The sequence below is a fragment of the Cherax quadricarinatus genome, chromosome 32 (assembly GCF_038502225.1).
Source record: "Cherax quadricarinatus isolate ZL_2023a chromosome 32, ASM3850222v1, whole genome shotgun sequence".
In the NCBI taxonomy this organism is placed as follows: domain Eukaryota; kingdom Metazoa; phylum Arthropoda; class Malacostraca; order Decapoda; family Parastacidae; genus Cherax; species Cherax quadricarinatus.
In genome coordinates this window covers 33,920,417-33,940,161 of record NC_091323.1, presented here as the reverse complement: position 1 = coordinate 33,940,161, position 19,745 = coordinate 33,920,417, and the positions used below count along the sequence as shown (strand labels likewise).

General features: G+C 44.7%; 1 protein-coding gene across 5 annotated transcripts in view; it reads right to left on the bottom strand.

Annotated features, from left to right (window-relative positions):
• Positions 1-7,422: 7,422 nt before the first annotated feature.
• The window catches only part of LOC138853517 (uncharacterized), a 123,104-nt gene continuing 110,781 nt past the window's right edge, over positions 7,423-19,745 (bottom strand). For all 5 annotated transcript variants that reach the window (XM_070090629.1, XM_070090628.1, XM_070090630.1 and 2 more), the window contains one exon: positions 7,423-7,784. In XM_070090629.1, the coding sequence (XP_069946730.1) occupies positions 7,438-7,784 (347 nt within the window). In that variant the 3' untranslated portion in view covers positions 7,423-7,437. The remainder of the gene's footprint in view (positions 7,785-19,745) is intronic.

The window sequence follows — 19,745 nt, the reverse complement described above, 5'->3', positions numbered from 1 at the left end:
CCAACATTTAGAACTTTGCATTTGTCTATATTAAACTGCATCTGCCACTTCTCCGACCACTGCATCAGTCTATTCAAATCTTCCTGGAGTGCTCGAATGTCCTCGTCAGAATGAATTCGACGGCCTATTTTGGTGTCATCGGCAAACTTGCCGATGTCGCTCTTTATGCCCTCATCTATGTCGTTTATGTAGATTGTGAACAGCAGGGGGCCCAACACTGACCCCTGTGGAACACCGCTCGTGACGCTTCCCCACTCTGATTTCTCCCCATTTATGCAAACTCTCTGCTGCCTATTTGTCAACCATGCCTCTATCCAGGAAAAAATTTCTCCTCCTATTCCATGTGCTTTAATTTTCCTCAATAGTCTCTGATGTGGGACCCTGTCAAAAGCCTTACTGAAGTCCATATACACAATATCATATTCGTTACCATGATCTACCTCCTCAAATACCTTAGTGAAAAAAGTTAATAAATTCGTAAGGCAGGAACGTCCCTTTGTAAAACCATGCTGAGATTCGTTGATTAATTTATGCTTTTCAAGGTGGCTACGAACTGCCTCGGCAATTATTGATTCCATAAATTTTCCCACTATGGAGGTTAGGCTTATTGGTCTATAGTTCGAAGCTAAGGACCTGTCACCTGTTTTGAAAATAGGTATCACATTTGCCATTTTCCACTTATCTGGCACCATGCCAGTTTGTAGTGATATGTTGAAAAGATTAGCCAAAGGTGTGCTAAGCTCCTCTTTACATTCCTTTAGAACCCTTGCATACAGTTCATCAGGGCCTGGGGATTTGTTAGGTTTTAATTTATCTATTTGCCTAAGGACCATGTCACTTGTGACCCTAATAGTGCACAGTTTATTATCGTCCTGTTCTACATAATTTATCATTACTGGAATATCACTGGTATCCTCCTGTGTAAAAACTGAGAGGAAGTATGTGTTAAAAATTCTACACATTTCCTTATCACTGTCAGTGAGCTGACCCGAGGAACTTTTGAGTGGGCCTATCTTGTCCCTGATCTTACTTCTGTATACCTGAAAGAATCCTTTTGGGTTAGTCTTCGATTCTCTTGCAACTTTAACCTCATAATCTCTTTTTGCTTTTCTAATTCCCTTTTTTATTTCTCTCTTTAACTGAATATATCGATTTCTTAATTGCCCCTCTCCTCTTTTGATTTGCCTATATATGCCTCTCTTTTGACCAATCAGATATTTTAATCTATTGTTCATCCATTTAGGATCATTTTTGTTTGATCTGATTTCCCTATTTGGAACATAATTTGACTGAGCAGCTAGAACTATGCCCTGGAAAGCATCATATCGGCAACCATCACCACCTACCTGACCCCTAGTCAGGTCATTCCAGTTCAGCCCACCTAAGTAATTTTTCAGTCCTATGAAATCAGCCAAGCGAAAGTCAGGGACGGAGACTTGATTGCCATTATTAGGGGAATTCCATGATATGTTAAAACTGAGTGATTTGTGATCACTCTCCCCAAGCTCATCATTAACCTCAAGATTATTAATTAGTGTTTCCCTACTGGCAAGAACCAAGTCAAGGAGGTTATTTCCCCTAGTTGGCTCTGTCACAAACTGTTTTAAAAAACAATCCTGGATCGTATCAAGAAAGTCACCCGACTCTAAATTTCCTGTCAAATTGCTCCAGTCAATCTGTCTATAGTTGAAGTCTCCCATTAGCACAACATTTTCGTATGTAGATGCCTTACGAATTTCGTCCCATAGAAGTTTACTGCACTCCCTATCAAGATTTGGGGCCCTGTAAATCACACCCAAAATTAGTTTTTCTCGGCCCTCGAGAAGCTGTAACCAAACAGATTCAGTGGCTGACGCTTCTAATTTAATATCTTGTCTAACACAACAATTTAAATTGTCTCTGACATACATCGCTACTCCACCACCTTTCCTGTTGACCCTGTCAGTGTGGAATAATTTATAGCCTTGTATGTGACATTCAGATGGCATCTCTCTATCTTTCAGATTGAGCCAGGTCTCTGTTATAGCAATAATATCTATGTTTCCTGCACTTGCAATTAATCTTAGCTCATCTATCTTATTTCTAACACTCCTGCTATTAGTATAGTAAACCTTAAGGGAGCTAGTCCCTTGCTGCCCTCTGCTGTCCCCCTTTGTTTTCTGACCTGTTCTATTGTCTTTATTTATAACTTCATGCTGAATGCCTTTTATACATTTACTGTTTCCAACCCTAGTGTTGCAACCTGCTTGTTTCCCACACACACCCATACCTCTATCTTCCATCAGTTTAAAATCATAGGCATTTCACCAATGGCCTTCTCAATCGAGTCTGCAAGTGCTACCACCCCTGCCCCAGAGAGATGAACCCCATCCCTTGCATACATATCATGTTTGCCATAAAAGTTGTTCCAGTTGTCAATGAATGGGATTGCAAGTTCCTTGCAGTATCTGTCTAGCCAGCAATTTACACCAATTGCTCTAGACAACCATTCATTTCCTACTCCCCTTCTAGGCAAGATGCTACATATGATTGGGATCCCTCCCTTAGACTTAATGAAATCTATAGCTGACCTGTACTTATCTAGCAGCTCTTCTCTCCTACCCTTCCCAATATCATTTCCACCAGCACTGAGACAGATAATGGGCTTGTTCCCATTACCTGACATGATATTATCCAGTCTGTTGACAATGTCCCCAACACCAGCTCCAGGGAAGCACACTCTATCTCTCATCTTCTTATTCCTATTACAAAAAGCACGGTCAACATATCTTACCTGAGAGTCACCAACCACAAGAATGCGCTTACCTTCATTAGCAGGGGCAGTAGTACCCTTACCTTCACTGGCCACTGAAGTACATTCATCCTGGAGAACAGAGAAGCGATTTCCTACCTTCAGATCTTCACTCTTAACTTTCCTTACTCTGATGCGCCTCCCATTACTGTGAACAACTCGCCACTTGTAGCAGGTGCTGGGCTGCACCTCACTGCTGGTACCCGTTGCTACCTCCCCACCTACAGCCTCCTCACAGTGAGAGACAGACTGCACCTCACTGCTAGAAGCCTCATTCCCCACATCTCCAACCACCTCACACACTCTCCCAGGCCCATTGAGGTGGACCTTCAGCCTCCTAATCTCCTCCTGGAGAAGCAAGACCTCCTCCTTCAACTCTCCAAACTCAGTTTTTAAAACACTGCAGAAGCAAGCCATGCTTTGTAACCGTCCACGCTAATCCCCAAAGCAGCTCAGGGTCTGTGACCTCACGTGACGACTGACCACTGACCACTGACGACTGACCACTGACCACTGACGACTGACCACTGACCACTGACGACTGACCACTGTGTGTGATGCTGCTGCTGTGAGGACGTGTGCAGCAGGTACACGTCTGGTCTTGTGTGTGTGATGCTGCTGCTGTGAGGACGTGTGCAGCAGGTACACGTCTGGTCTTGTGTGTGTGATGTTGCTGCTGTGAGGACGTGTGCAGCAGGTACACGTCTGGTCTTGTGTGTGTGATGCTGCTGCTGTGAGGACGTGTGCAGCAGGTACACGTCTGGTCTTGTGTGTGATGCTGTTGCTGTGAGGACGTGTGCAGCAGGTACACGTCTGGTCTTGTGTGTGTGATGTTGCTGCTGTGAGGACGTGTGCAGCAGGTACACGTCTGGTCTTGTGTGTGTGATGTTGCTGCTGTGTGGACGTGTGCAGCAGGTACACGTCTGGTCTTGTGTGTGTGATGTTGCTGCTGTGAGGACGTGTGCAGCAGGTACACGTCTGGTCTTGTGTGTGTGATGCTGTTGCTGTGAGGACGTGTGCAGCAGGTACACGTCTGGTCTTGTGTGTGTGATGCTGCTGCTGTGAGGACGTGTGCAGCAGGTACACGTCTGGTCTTGTGTGTGTGATGCTGCTGCTGTGTGGACGTGTGCAGCAGGTACACGTCTGGTCTTGTGTGTGTGATGCTGCTGCTGTGAGGACGTGTGCGGCAGGTACACGTCTGGTCTTGTGTGTGTGATGCTGCTGCTGTGAGGACGTGTGCAGCAGGTACACGTCTGGTCTTGTGTGTGTGATGCTGCTGCTGTGAGGACGTGTGCAGCAGGTACACGTCTGGTCTTGTGTGTGTGATGCTGCTGCTGTGAGGACGTGTGCAGCAGGTACACGTCTGGTCTTGTGTGTGTGATGCTGCTGCTGTGAGGACGTGTGCAGCAGGTACACGTCTGGTCTTGTGTGTGTGATGTTGCTGCTGTGAGGACGTGTGCAGCAGGTACACGTCTGGTCTTGTGTGTGTGATGCTGCTGCTGTGAGGACGTGTGCAGCAGGTACACGTCTGGTCTTGTGTGTGTGATGCTGTTGCTGTGAGGACGTGTGCAGCAGGTACACGTCTGGTCTTGTGTGTGTGATGTTGCTGCTGTGAGGACGTGTGCAGCAGGTACACGTCTGGTCTTGTGTGTGTGATGTTGCTGCTGTGTGGACGTGTGCAGCAGGTACACGTCTGGTCTTGTGTGTGTGATGTTGCTGCTGTGAGGACGTGTGCAGCAGGTACACGTCTGGTCTTGTGTGTGTGATGCTGTTGCTGTGAGGACGTGTGCAGCAGGTACACGTCTGGTCTTGTGTGTGTGATGTTGCTGCTGTGTGGACGTGTGCAGCAGGTACACGTCTGGTCTTGTGTGTGTGATGTTGCTGCTGTGAGGACGTGTGCAGCAGGTACACGTCTGGTCTTGTGTGTGTGATGCTGTTGCTGTGAGGACGTGTGCAGCAGGTACACGTCTGGTCTTGTGTGTGTGATGCTGCTGCTGTGTGGACGTGTGCAGCAGGTACACGTCTGGTCTTGTGTGTGTGATGTTGCTGCTGTGAGGACGTGTGCAGCAGGTACACGTCTGGTCTTGTGTGTGTGATGCTGTTGCTGTGAGGACGTGTGCAGCAGGTACACGTCTGGTCTTGTGTGTGTGATGTTGCTGCTGTTAGGACGTGTGCAGCAGGTACACGTCTGGTCTTGTGTGTGTGATGTTGCTGCTGTTAGGACGTGTGCAGCAGGTACACGTCTGGTCTTGTGTGTGTGATGCTGCTGCTGTGTGGACGTGTGCAGCAGGTACACGTCTGGTCTTGTGTGTGTGATGCTGCTGCTGTTAGGACGTGTGCAGCAGGTACACGTCTGGTCTTGTGTGTGTGATGCTGCTGCTGTGTGGACGTGTGCAGCAGGTACACGTCTGGTCTTGTGTGTGTGATGCTGCTGCTGTGAGGACGTGTGCAGCAGGTACACGTCACCTTACAGCTTCATAAGATTCAAATGATGCAACAGGCGAGGGATCCACCAGTGTGAGGCAACATGAGGAACACAGGTGAGGAACTACTCAGGAACACAGGTGAGGAACTACTCAGGAACACGCTACCAGTGTGACCAGTGTGACACGCTACCAACAACTACCAGTGTGAGGCAACATGAGGAACATGAGGAACATAGGTGAGGAACTACTCAGGAACACGCTACCAGTGTGAGGCAACATGAGGAACATAGGTGAGGAACTACTCAGGAACACGCTACCAGTGTGAGGCAACATGAGGAACACAGGTGAGGAACTACTCAGGAACACACTACCAGTGTGAGGCAACATGAGGAACATAGGTGAGGAACTACTCAGGAACACACTACCAGTGTGAGGCAACATGAGGAACATAGGTGAGGAACTACTCAGGAACACACTACCAGTGTGAGGCAACATGAGGAACACAGGTGAGGAACTACTCAGGAACACACTACCAGTGTGAGGCAACATGAGGAACATAGGTGAGGAACTACTCAGGAACACGCTACCAGTGTGAGGCAACATGAGGAACACAGGTGAGGAACTACTCAGGAACACACTACCAGTGTGAGGCAACATGAGGAACATAGGTGAGGAACTACTCAGGAACACACTACCAGTGTGAGGCAACATGAGGAACATAGGTGAGGAACTACTCAGGAACACGCTACCAGTGTGAGGCAACATGAGGAACATAGGTGAGGAACTACTCAGGAACACGCTACCAGTGTGAGGCAACATGAGGAACACAGGTGAGATTGTTTTGTTGACGATCACTGTGATACACAAACAACCCGCACATAAAAGAGAGAAGCTTACGACGACGTTTCGGTCCGACTTGAACCATTTACAACGTCACACTGTATATGGTCCGAGTCAGACCGAAACGTCGTCGTAAGCTTCTCTCTTTTATGTGCGGGTTGTTTGTGTATCGTTCCAGTCACGGTATTGTGCCTTTTTTTGTTATATAATGTAGCATTAATTTCTCTACATAACATGTACCCTCAAGACCTCATGTTATACCCTCTCAGATCTCGTGTTATACCACCACACCTCATGTTATACCCTCACACCTCATAGGTTATCACTCGGTGATCATGTGACAAATACCTTGGCAAAAATCTAATACAATAATGCAGTTTTCTCCCTTCCAATACCTCCATGATTTTGATGTGATTCTCTGTTGTTGTAGGAGATGCGTCTTCCTGCTGAAAATTGCTGGTCTTCCTGCTGAAAACCACTGAGTCTTCCTGCTGAAAATTGCTGGTCTTCCTGCTGAAAATTGCTGGGTCTTCCTGCTGAAAACCACTGAGTCTTCCTGCTGAAAATTGCTGGTCTTCCTGCTGTAAATTGCTGGGTCTTCCTGCCGTAAATTTACCACTGGATGTTCCTGCTGTGAATTGCTGGTTCGTTCTGTTGTAAATTACTGGGTCTTCCTGCCGTGACCTGAAGGTTCTTCCTATCGTGACCTGCCGGGTCTTCCTGCTGTGACCTGCAGGGTCTTGCTGTGAAGTTCCGGGTCTTCCTACTGTGCACACTGGGCCAGCATAGCTGGTGCGGGTGAGTCATGCTGATCTGGACTCAGGAGTTCGTAGCCTTTCATAAAACTGGTGTAATGCCTTAACCTCTCTCTCAAAGACATTTATGTCATGTTAGTGTGACGGGCAGGGAGGCAGTGCACTGATACCCTCTTTGAGAAGTCGGTATCACTACAAATTCTTCAGAGACACTGAAATTTCACCGGAGTACAAACTCTCCCTACAGCACTAGTGATTTCTTGTTTACGAAAATGGAATTTAAGAATACTGGACTTGCCGCCGAATCGATGGATATTTTTGTGAGAGGTAGGAACGTACCAGCGTGAGGCAGCAGGTGAGATAGGAACTTACCTATGTGAGGCAGCAGGTGAGGAAGGAACTTACCTATGTGAGGCAGCAGGTGAGGAAGGAACCTACCTGTGTGAAGCAGCAGGTGAGGAAGGAACCTACCTGTGTATGACAAAAGCAGTGATGGTGATGACAGAGGAGCAAACACAAGTGTTTACATCCCCCAAGAAGGATAGCAGGGGTGCCAATATCCCAGGTAAGGGCTCGTAATCCAAGTAATAGAGGTTACCCCTCCCGTTACCTGAATGAGAGATGATTACCGAGAAAGTGTTGACTTACCGTTGAAGGACCAGAGATGTGCGGGGAGGGAGTGTGTGGTGAAGACCCGGCCCAGACCTAGCGAGGTAAGAGGACCATCCAGCAGGTACTCTTCGGGCGAGCTGCCGTCCGTCTCGCTACCGGCGCCGCCGCCCGCTGCCGCCCGCGAGAGCAACGCCGGGATGCTCAGCGGCGGAGCGATGCCGCTAGCGTCCGGCACGCTGGAGAGGGAGCGGGCTCGGCCGCGGTCACCAGTGCGGTCCCTGGAGGCGCCGCCACCACCACCCTGGCTGGCAGACCGCAGGAGACCCACCGCCGACCCACTCCCCTCACTGTCCGCTGTTCCTGTGGGCACACCATTATTTACATCACTTAACATTATTATTATTATTATTATTATTATTATTATTATTATTATCACACGCAGCACTGGAAACAAGGATATGTACACTAAGTACCGTGTTACTACAGGCTACACTACCATGAGTACTATCAGAGCAAAATAACCTAAACAATTCAAGTGGTAAATCCTTCAATAAGAAGGTTAACTATACAAGTTGGCTCCTCGCAGACGTAAACATAATGTTTGGAGCTTTCATATAAACTTATATAAGGAAAGTTTTGGACAGTGAGATACGGGTAGGCGGTGTTGAAATGTGAAGAATGTTGACACTGAGTGGATCAGTCATCGCTCTTGGCAATAAAAAAAAATAGAATGCGGACATGACGGGTAAAAAAATAAAAAAAACTAATGTCATCTATAAAATACAATATACAACATAAATGTTATTATACCAAGCTAAAATACTCAGCATTATTTAATAATTCCTTTAAGCTGTCGATGTCAAAATAGTCTCTTGGAATTTCCCGAGGTTACCACAACTTACGGAAAATTAAAAAGAAATACAGAAAGCGAAATTGCCAAATTCGTGGGCGAACTGTTACAATGTGTTCCACAGTCAACTGCGCTTCACAAGCCACAGAGAAGGAAGAGAGGCTGGAGGAGGACCTTCAAACACATGACTGGGGGTTACCTGGAGGTTATTCCGGGGATCAACGCCCCCGCGGCCCGGTCCATGACCAGGCCTCCCGGTGGATCAGGGTCTGATCAACTAGGCTGTTACTGCTGGCCGCACTCAGTCCAACGTACGAGCCACAGCCCGGCTGATCCGGCACTGACTTTAGGTATCTGTCCAGCTCTCTCTTGAAGGCAGCCAGGGGCTTATTGGCAATTCCCCTAATGCTTGATGGGAGGCTGTTGAACAGTTTTGGGCCCCGGACACTTATGGTGTTTTCCCTTTTCTTCCAGTGCATCCAAGGCCATGTCATAGTGATCCAGTAGTTGTGAGAGGCAGGAGCGACCTGCCCTGAACCCATGTTGCCCTGGATTGTGCAGATTTTGGGAATCCAGGTGATTTGCAATCCTGCTTCTTAGCACTCTTTCAAAGATTTTTATGATGTGGGACGTCAGAGCTATTGGTCTATAGTTCTTAGCTAATGCTTTGCTGCCACCTTTATGGAGTGGGGCTATATCCGTTGTTTTAAGTGACTGTGGAATTTCACCCATGTCCAAGCTCCTCCTCCATAGTGTACTTAGGGCACGCGAGAGGGGTTTCTTGCAGTTCTTAATGAAAACAGAGTTCCACGAGTCTGGGCCCGGGGCTGAGTGCATAGGCATGTTGTCAATGGCTTTTTCGAAATCTATCGGAGTTAGGGTAATGTCGGAAATCTGGCATACATTTATGGAGTTTTGAGGCTCATTCATGAAGAAATCATTTGGGTCGTCGATCCTCAGACCGATTAGTGGTTCACTAAACACAGAGTCGTACTGGGATTTCAATATTTCACTCATTTCCTTGTTGTCATCTGTGTAAGTCCCATCCTGTCTGAGTAAGGGCCCGATACTAGATGTGGTATTTGCCTTGTTTTTGGCATATGAAAAGAAATATTTTGAATTTCTTTCAATTTCACTAATAGCTTTAAGCTCCTCCTGCCTCTCCTGGTTCTTGTAAGAGTCATTTAACTTAAGTTCGATAGTTTCCACTTCCCTGGTCAGCGCCTCCTTTCGTGTATCAGATATTCTAGCACTCCTGAGGAGCTCAGTGACTCTTTGTCGTCTTCTGTAGAGGGAGCATCTTTCTCTCTCCAGTTTACTCCTGCTCTTCTTCTTTCTTAGGGGAATATGCCTAGAACATGTTTCGGCTGCCAGGAAGTTGATCCTTTCAAGGCACTGGTTTGGATCCATGTCATTTAAGACATCTTCCCAACATGTTTCGTTTGGGACATGGTTTACCTGGTCCCAGTTGATGATCTTGTTGTTGAAGTTGTAATTTGTGAAGACACCTTCACAGGTACATGCATTCTGCTGATCAGGACTCCTATGCATGTACGTCTGGACTTCGATTAGGTTGTGATTGGAATTAGTTGTTTTTGATATTCTTATGTCTCTTATCAGGTCCTCATTATTTGTGAAGATAAGGTCAAGTGTGTTTTCTAGTCTTGTTGGCTCCACTATCTGCTGGCTTAAGGTGTGTTTTTCGCAGAGACTTAGTAGCTCATATGTGTGTGACCTTTCATCTGCGCTACCTCCGGGGATTGTTTCAGCTATAACATTATTTGCTACATTCTTCCATTTTGTATGCCTTAGGTTGAAATCACCAAGCAGTAAGATGTTTGGGGATGGAGCTGGAAGGTTTTCCAAACAGTAATCAATTTTCAGTAGCTGTTCCTTGAACTGTTGGGAGGTTGCATCTGGTGGCTTGTATACAACCACAATGACTAGGTTTTGGTTCTCGATCTTTATTGATAGAACTTCAACTACCTCATTTGTGGTGTTCAGCAACTCCCTGCAGATAAGGGACTCTTTGACATGCAGGCCAATCCCTCTTGTTGCCTGTTTTTTTCTGTCGCATCTAAAAAGGTTGTAACCACTTATCCATATTTCACTGTCAAAGTGATCTTTTGTGTGAGTCTCTGTGAAGGCTGCAAACATTGCATTAGACTCCTCTAGAAGTCCACTGATAAAAGGTATTTTGTTGTTGGTGGATGGCTTAAGGCCCTGTATATTAGCAAATATGAATGAGGTTGTTTTCTGTGTTTGTTGGGGGGATTTTGTTATTGGCATCAGTAGTTGTAATTCTGGAGGGCCATGGGTGGCCACTGGCTGCGCCTCCAGTCCAACAAGGCTCCAAGGCGGTGGACTATTTTTATTTCCTTCCATTTTCTTTGTCCGTTTCCTGCCACTAAAAAATCACCTGGAGTTGGGTTGTCGTAGCTACTATTGTTTGTCTTGTGGGGTCTGTGCCTCCTGGTCCCTTTTAGATGGTATGCAGGGCAGTCGATGTTGTAACACTGCTTCTGGAGGACCGAGGAGTGGCACATTTTTGGGTGAAAGAAAGTACACGAAGAAGAACGACACACTCCTTTAGACAGGAGGTCGCTACATTTTTTGGGGTGAGATGTGTGTGTGCTTGATACTAAATGTAGACAGAGTTGTCTTCAAGTGACGTTCACTGCCAGAGGTAGAAAGCCAAACACCCTCCATAAATTTTTTGTATGCCAGATTACCGACATTACTCTAACTCCGATAGACTTCGAAAAAGCCATTGACATGCCCATGCACTCGGCCCCGGGCCCAGACTCGTGGAACTCTGTATTCATTAAGAACTGCAAGAAACCCCTCTCGCGTGCCCTATGTACACTATGGAGGAGGAGATTGGACATGGGTGAAATTCCACAGTCACTTAAAACAACGGATATAGCCCCACTCCATAAAGGTGGCAGCAAAGCATTAGCTAAGAACTATAGACCAATAGCTCTGACGTCCCACATCATAAAAATCTTTGAAAGAGTGTTAAGAAGCAGGATTGCAAATCACCTGGATTTCCAAAATCTGCACAATGCAGGGCAACATGGGTTCATGGGAAAACTGGAGGAGATAATAACTAGAACAGAGTATACTACAGACTCTGGCCATACAATAATGTAAGGGAAAATAATGTAAGGGACCTGGGAGTAGTAATGTGTGAGGATCTCACTTTCAAGGATCACAACAGTGCCACAATCACAAGTGCAAAGAAAATGATAGGATGGATAATGAGAACGTTCAAAACGAGAAATGCCAAGCCAATGATGATCCTTTTCAAATCACTTGTTCTCTCTAGGCTGGAATACTGCTGTACACTAACATCTCCATTCAAAGCAGGTGAAATTGCAGATCTTGAGAGCGTACAGAGATCCTTTACTGCACGTATAAGTTCTGTCAAGCACCTTAACTACTGGGAACGCTTGGAAGCACTTGACTTGTACTCGTTGGAAAGCAGGAGGAAGAGATATATCATAATCTACACTTGGAAAATCTTGGAAGGAATGGTCCCAAATCTGCACACAGAAATCACTCCCTACGAAAGTAAAAGATTGGGCAGGCGATACAAAATACCCCCATTTAAAAGTAGGGGCGCCACTGGCACACTAAGAGAAAACGCCATAAGTGTCCGGGGCCCAAGACTGTTCAACAGCCTCCCATCAAGCATTAGGGAATTACCAATAAACCCCTGGCTGCCTTCAAGAGAGAGCTGGACAGATACCTTAAGTCAGTGCCGGATCCGCCGGGCTGTGGCTCGTACGTTGGACTGAGTGCGGCCAGCAGTAACAGCCTGGTTGATCAGGCCTTGATCCACCGGGAGGCCTGGTTATGGACCGGGCCGCGGGGGCGTTGATCCCCAGAATAACCTCCAGGCAACCCTCGTCCTGTCTTCCAAACACCCACGTCCTGCCTTCCAAACACCCACGTCCTGCCTTCCAAACACCCACGTCCTGCCTTCCAAACACCCTCGTCCTGCCTTCCAAACACCCACGTCCTGCCTTCCAAACACCCACGTCCTGCCTTCTCTCCTGAAGGTCCCACCCGGCCAACCACCTCCCTAGGAACATAACTATGCATCTGGCCAGTAAAGTTACTCTAAGACAGAAAGAAGTTTGATGTAAAGGAAGCTGGTTAAAGCAGGCTTCACCTTGTCATCTGACTGTCCATCCCTGGGTACCAGTAAGATTCCACATCTATGTACCGCCTGGCCACCCTCTAGTCCCGAATCTTGCGGACCACAGTGTGGACCCGGACATGAAGAGCACAAAAGGCACTTTGTAAATGGTCCAAGTCGGACCGGAACATCGTTGCAGGCTTCTCTCTCCAATGTCCGAGTTGTTTGTGTATTAGACCGAAACATACTGGGGCAGCCAGAGTAAAGGTGCCAAGTGTCAGTCAGAGTAAACGTGCCAAGTATCAGCCACAGTAAAGGTGCCAAGTATCAGCGACAGTGTCAAGCGTCAGCCAGAGTGCCAGGTGTCAGCTCAGAGGGTCAGCGGCCGCTGGCACGCATGATAGACTGGCCTCATTTATTGCTCACTCCGGCCGCGTTTTGGAATCTCTATATTTACGAAGCCTTACCAAGGCCCATTTACACTTAAAAAATATCTCTATTAATATTCAGCTATCCTGCCCTAATATTAAGCTATCCTACCCCCAATACTGATTAAGCTATCCTACCCTAATAGTGAGGTATCCTACCCCAATATTAAGCTATCCTACCCCAATATTCAGCTATCCTATCTTAATATTAAGCTATCGTACTCCAATATTAAGCTATCCTACCCCAATATTCAGCTATCCTACCCCAATATTCAGCTATCCTACCCTAATACTAAGCTATCCTACCATAATACTAAGCTATCCTACCATAATATTAAGCTATCCTACCATAATATTGAGCTATCCTACCATAATATTGAGCTATCCTACCATAATATTAAGCTATCCTACCATAATATTGAGCTATCCTACCATAATATTGCGCTATCCTACCATAATATTGAGCTATCCTACCATAATATTGAGCTATCCTACCATAATATTAAGCTATCCTACCATAATATTGAGTTATCCTACCATAATATTAAGCTATCCTACCATAATATTAAGCTATCCTACCATAATATTGCGCTATCCTACCATAATATTGCGCTATCCTACCATAATATTGCGCTATCCTACCATAATATTAAGCTATCCTACCATAATATTAAGCTATCCTACCATAATATTGAGCTATCCTACCATAATATTAAGCTATCCTACCATAATATTAAGCTATCCTACCATAATATTAAGCTATCCTACCATAATATTAAGCTATCCTACCATAATATTAAGCTATCCTACCATAATATTGAGCTATCCTACAATAATATTAAGCTATCCTACCATAATATTAAGCTATCCTACCATAATATTAAGCTATCCTACCATAATATTAAGCTATCCTACCATAATATTAAGCTATCCTACCATAATATTGAGCTATCCTACCATAATATTAAGCTATCCTACCATAATATTAAGCTATCCTACCATAATATTAAGCTATCCTACCATAATATTAAGCTATCCTACCATAATATTGCGCTATCCTACAATAATATTAAGCTATCCTACCATAATATTAAGCTATCCTACCATAATATTAAGCTATCCTACCATAATATTAAGCTATCCTACCATAATATTGAGCTATCCTACCATAATATTAAGCTATCCTACCATAATATTAAGCTATCCTACCATAATATTAAGCTATCCTACCATAATATTAAGCTATCCTACCATAATATTGCGCTATCCTACAATAATATTAAGCTATCCTACCATAATATTAAGCTATCCTACCATAATATTAAGCTATCCTACCATAATATTAAGCTATCCTACCATAATATTGAGCTATCCTACCATAATATTAAGCTATCCTACCATAATATTAAGCTATCCTACCATAATATTAAGCTATCCTACCATAATATTAAGCTATCCTACCATAATATTGAGCTATCCTACCATAATATTAAGCTATCCTACCATAATATTGAGCTATCCTACCATAATATTGAGCTATCCTACCATAATATTAAGCTATCCTACCATAATATTGAGTTATCCTACCATAATATTGCGCTATCCTACCATAATATTAAGCTATCCTACCATAATATTGCGCTATCCTACCATAATATTAAGCTATCCTACCATAATATTAAGCTATCCTACCATAATATTGCGCTATCCTACCATAATATTAAGCTATCCTACCATAATATTAAGCTATCCTACCATAATATTGCGCTATCCTACCATAATATTAAGCTATCCTACCATAATATTAAGCTATCCTACCATAATATTGCGCTATCCTACCATAATATTAAGCTATCCTACCATAATATTGCACTATCCTACCATAATATTAAGCTATCCTACCATAATATTAAGCTATCCTACCATAATATTGAGCTATCCTACCATAATATTAAGCTATCCTACCATAATATTAAGCTATCCCTATTGCTATATAGTTATTTTTAATAGGGATAAAACCACCAATAACTGAGTTGCTTAGAAAATGTGAAGTAAACAATCCTCACTTGATATTATGTTTGGAGGTGTTTACTCGGGTGCCGCAAACATGACCCAAACACGCAAACATCCTCCAGTGTTTTATCGACTCCACCTAAACACACCGAAGCACCCGGGTTCTTACAGACACACACGCACGCACGCACGCACACAAGCACGCACGCACGCACGCACGCACGCACATACAGACACCACAAACTACAAACAACAGATCAAGTGCCTATCGACAAGTGCTTTTGACAACTGGCAACTAACAAACGCTGGGGGGGGAGGGGTAATTATAGTGAAAGACCAAAATGAACTTAACGACCTTCAAAGAAAAGAGAAAAATGGAAGATATGATCGCGATGTGCAACATACTCAGAGGATGTGACAAGGGCAGACAGACACTGAAGTGGACGGTGCAGGGGTAGATGAGGTACACGCCGGAGCTGCAGACACGCATCACACACGATGATGTTTCGGTCCGACTTGGACCGTTTACAAAGTCACACTCTCCTACGTGCGGGTTATTTGTGTATTGCTCCAGTCAGGGTGTTGTGCCTTTGTGATCTTCATCTCAAGGCCCGAGAGGCCAGGAACCAGCTACCTCTCCCCTGAGAATCCTCATACTCTGGACAATTAAAAGGTAAAGATGTGAGTTTGTAGTATATTTAGTTCTAGCTATTATCTCCTCCAGTTTTCCATAACGGAATAGTTGGAATCTGTCTTCACTGAACATCATATTGTTTTCCGTTGCCCATTGGGAAACTTGGTTTATATCTTCTTGGAGGTTAACCGTGTCCTCAATAGATGGCATTCTCGTGCAGATCTTAGTATCGTCTGCAAAGCATGACACGGTGCTGTGGATTATACCTCTGCTTATGTTTGATATGAGGATGAGGAACTGGATGAGGGTGAGTACTGTGCCTTGTGGAACACAGCTCTTCACTACTGCAGCTTCCCATTTAACTCTGTTGACCACTACTCTCTGTGTTCGACTGGTTAGAAAGTTGAAGATCCATCTGCCCACGTTGCCAGTTATTCCTTTAGCACGTATTTTGTGCGCTATTACGATATGATCACACCTGCCAAAGACTTTTGCAAAGTCTGTGTATATTACATATGCATTTGTTTTTCTTCCAGTGCATCCAAGACCATATCATAGTGATCCAGTAGTTGCGAGAGGCAGGAGCGACCTGCTCTGAACCCATGTTGCCCTGAATTGTGCAGTTTTTGGGAATCCAGGTGATTTGCAATCGTGGTTAGCACTCTTTCAAAGATTTTAAAGTGGGACGTTATAGAGATATTTTTCCAAAGTTCTTAGCTAATGCTTTGCTGTCACCTTTATGAAGTGCGGCTATATCCGTTATGTCGTATATGTCGTGCCGAATAGGTAAAACCTGCGGTTTTGGGTTAAATAGCAACGCTCTTCTTCTCGAATAATACAAGCGAAAATTTGTGTATGCAATAATTTCGCAAAAATCATTCTGAACCTAACGAAAAAAATACATTTCATTGTGTTTTTTTTTTATTATTAAATTATTGTAAACTTACCTAATATATATTTAGTTGGATTAGGTAAAATTAAACTGCACTTGTTATAATAAAGTTAAGTAAGTTTTCTAAGGTTCTTTTGGTACGAAATTATTAATTTTTACATTAACGTAAATGAAAAAAATATATATTTTTAAACATATAAGAGAAATTTTTAGAAAGGACTTAATTTTAAATGAGTTCTTGCTAATTGACCAGTTTAACGTATTCGGCACATTATACTATATATATTATAACCAAAAGTAAGCGCTAATGTACGTGTGTGTGTGTGTGTGTGTGTGTGTGTGTGTGTGTGTGTGTGTGTGTGTGTGTGTGTGTGTGTGTGTGTGTGTGTACTCACCTATTTGTGGTTGCAGGGGTCGATTCATAGCTCCTGGCCCCGCCTCTTCACTGATTGCTACTAGGTCCTCTCTCTCCCTGCTCCATGAGCTTTATCATACCTCGCCTTAAAACTATGTATGGTTCCCGCCTCCACTACTTCACTTTCTAGGCTATTCCACGGCTTGACTACTCTATGACTGAAGAAATACTTCCTAACATCCCTTTGATTCATCTGAGTCTTCAACTTCCAATTGTGACCTCTTGTGTCTGTGTCCCTTCTCTGGAACATCCCGTCTTTGTCCACCTTGTCTATTCCGCGCAGTATTTTATATGTCGTTATCATGTCTCCCCTGGCCCTCTCTCCTGTCATCCAGTGTCGTCAGGCCGATTTCCCTCAACCTTTCTTCATAGGACATTCCCCTTGTGTGTGTGTGTATGTGTGCGTGTGTATGTTTGTGTGTATGTGTGTGTATGTGTGTGTATGTGTGTGTGTATGTGTGTGTGTGTGTGTGTGTGTGTCAGGAGGTGGGTGGCAGACGCTGGTGAAGCTCACAACGTCATTAATACACACGAGCCTCACAAACGTAGAATTATCCTCAACAACCAACACGAAATTACTTACAAATCTATATAATTCCTTGAGACAGTAACAGATCAGCCGGACTGTGATGGCTATGGTGACATGCAGGTTTACTAGTATACTGACTTGCAACTGAGTCCACTAGTATACTGGCATGTATTGCAAGTCCACTAGTATACTGGCATGTATTGCAAGTCCACTAGTATACTGGTATGCGCTGCAAGTCCACTATTATACTGACATGTACTGCAAGTCCACTAGTATACTGGCATGTATTGCAAGTCCACTAGTATACTGGTATGCACTGCAAGTCCACTAGTATACTGGCATGTACTGCAAGTCCACTAGTATACTGGCATGTATTGCAAGTCCACTAGTATACTGGTATGCACTGCAAGTCCACTATTATACTGACATGTACTGCAAGTCCACTAGGATACTGGCATGTATTGCAAGTCCACTAGTATACTGGTAGGCACTGCAAGTCCACTATTATACTGACATGTACTGCAAGTCCACTAGTATACTGGCATGTATTGCAAGTCCACTAGTATAGTGGCATGCATTGCAAGTCCACTAGTATACTGGGGTGCACTGCAAGTCCACTAGTATACTGGCATGCACTGCAAGTCCACTAGTATACTGGCATGTACTGCAAGTCCACTAGTATACTGGCATGCACTGCAAGTCCACTAGTATACTGACATGTACTGCAAGTCTACTAGTATACTGGCATGCACTGCAAGTCCACTAGTATACTGGCATGTACTGCAAGTCCACTAGTATACTGGCATGTATTGCAAGTCCACTAGTATACTGACATGTACTGCAGGTCCACTAGTATACTGGCATGCACTGCAAGTCCACTAGTATACTGGCATGCACTGCAAGTCCACTAGTATACTGGCATGCACTGCAAGTCCACTAGTATACTGACATGTACTGCAGGTCCACTAGTATACTGGCATGCACTGCAGGTCCACTAGTATACTGGCATGCACTGCAAGTCCACTAGTATACTGGCATGCACTGCAAGTCCACTAGTATACTGGCATGTACTGCAAGTCCACTAGTATACTGGCATGTACTGCAAGTCCACTAGTATACTGGCATGCACTGCAAGTCCACTAGTATACTGGCATGTACTGCAAGTCCACTAGTATACTGGCATGTACTGCAGGTCCACTAGTATACTGGCATGCACTGCAGGTCCACTAGTATACTGGCATGCACTGCAAGTCCACTAGTATACTGGCATGCACTGCAAGTCCACTAGTATACTGGCATGCACTGCAAGTCCACTAGTATACTGGCATGTACTGCAAGTCCACTAGTATACTGGCATGTATTGCAAGTCCACTAGTATACTGACATGTACTGCAGGTCCACTAGTATACTGGCATGCACTGCAAGTCCACTAGTATACTGGCATGCACTGCAAGTCCACTAGTATACTGGCATGTACTGCAAGTCCACTAGTATACTGACATGTACTGCAGGTCCACTAGTATACTGGCATGCACTGCAGGTCCACTAGTATACTGGCATGCACTGCAAGTCCACTAGTATACTGGCATGCACTGCAAGTCCACTAGTATACTGGCATGTACTGCAAGTCCACTAGTATACTGGCATGCACTGCAAGTCCACTAGTATACTGGCATGCACTGCAAGTCCACTAGTATACTGGCATGTACTGCAAGTCCACTAGTATACTGACATGTACTGCAGGTCCACTAGTATACTGGCATGCACTGCAAGTCCACTAGTATACTGGCATGCACTGCAAGTCCACTAGTATACTGGCATGCACTGCAAGTCCACTAGTATACTGGCATGTACTGCAAGTCCACTAGTATACTGGCATGTATTGCAAGTCCACTAGTATACTGACATGTACTGCAGGTCCACTAGTATACTGGCATGCACTGCAAGTCCACTAGTATACTGGCATGCACTGCAAGTCCACTAGTATACTGGCATGCACTGCAAGTCCACTAGTATACTGGATTGTACTGCAAGTCCACTAGTATACTGGCATGTATTGCAAGTCCACTAGTATACTGACATGTACTGCAGGTCCACTAGTATACTGGCATGCACTGCAAGTCCACTAGTATACTGGCATGCACTGCAAGTCCACTAGTATACTGGGATGCACTGCAAGTCCACTAGTATACTGGCATGTACTGCAAGTCCACTAGTATACTGGCATACACTGCAAGTCCACTAGTATACTGGCATACACTGCAAGTCCACTAGTATACTGGCATGCACTGCAAGTCCACTAGTATACTGGCATGTACTGCAAGTCCACTAGTATACTGGCATACACTGCAAGTCCACTAGTATACTGGCATACACTGCAAGTCCACTAGTATACTGGCATGTACTGCAAGTCCAC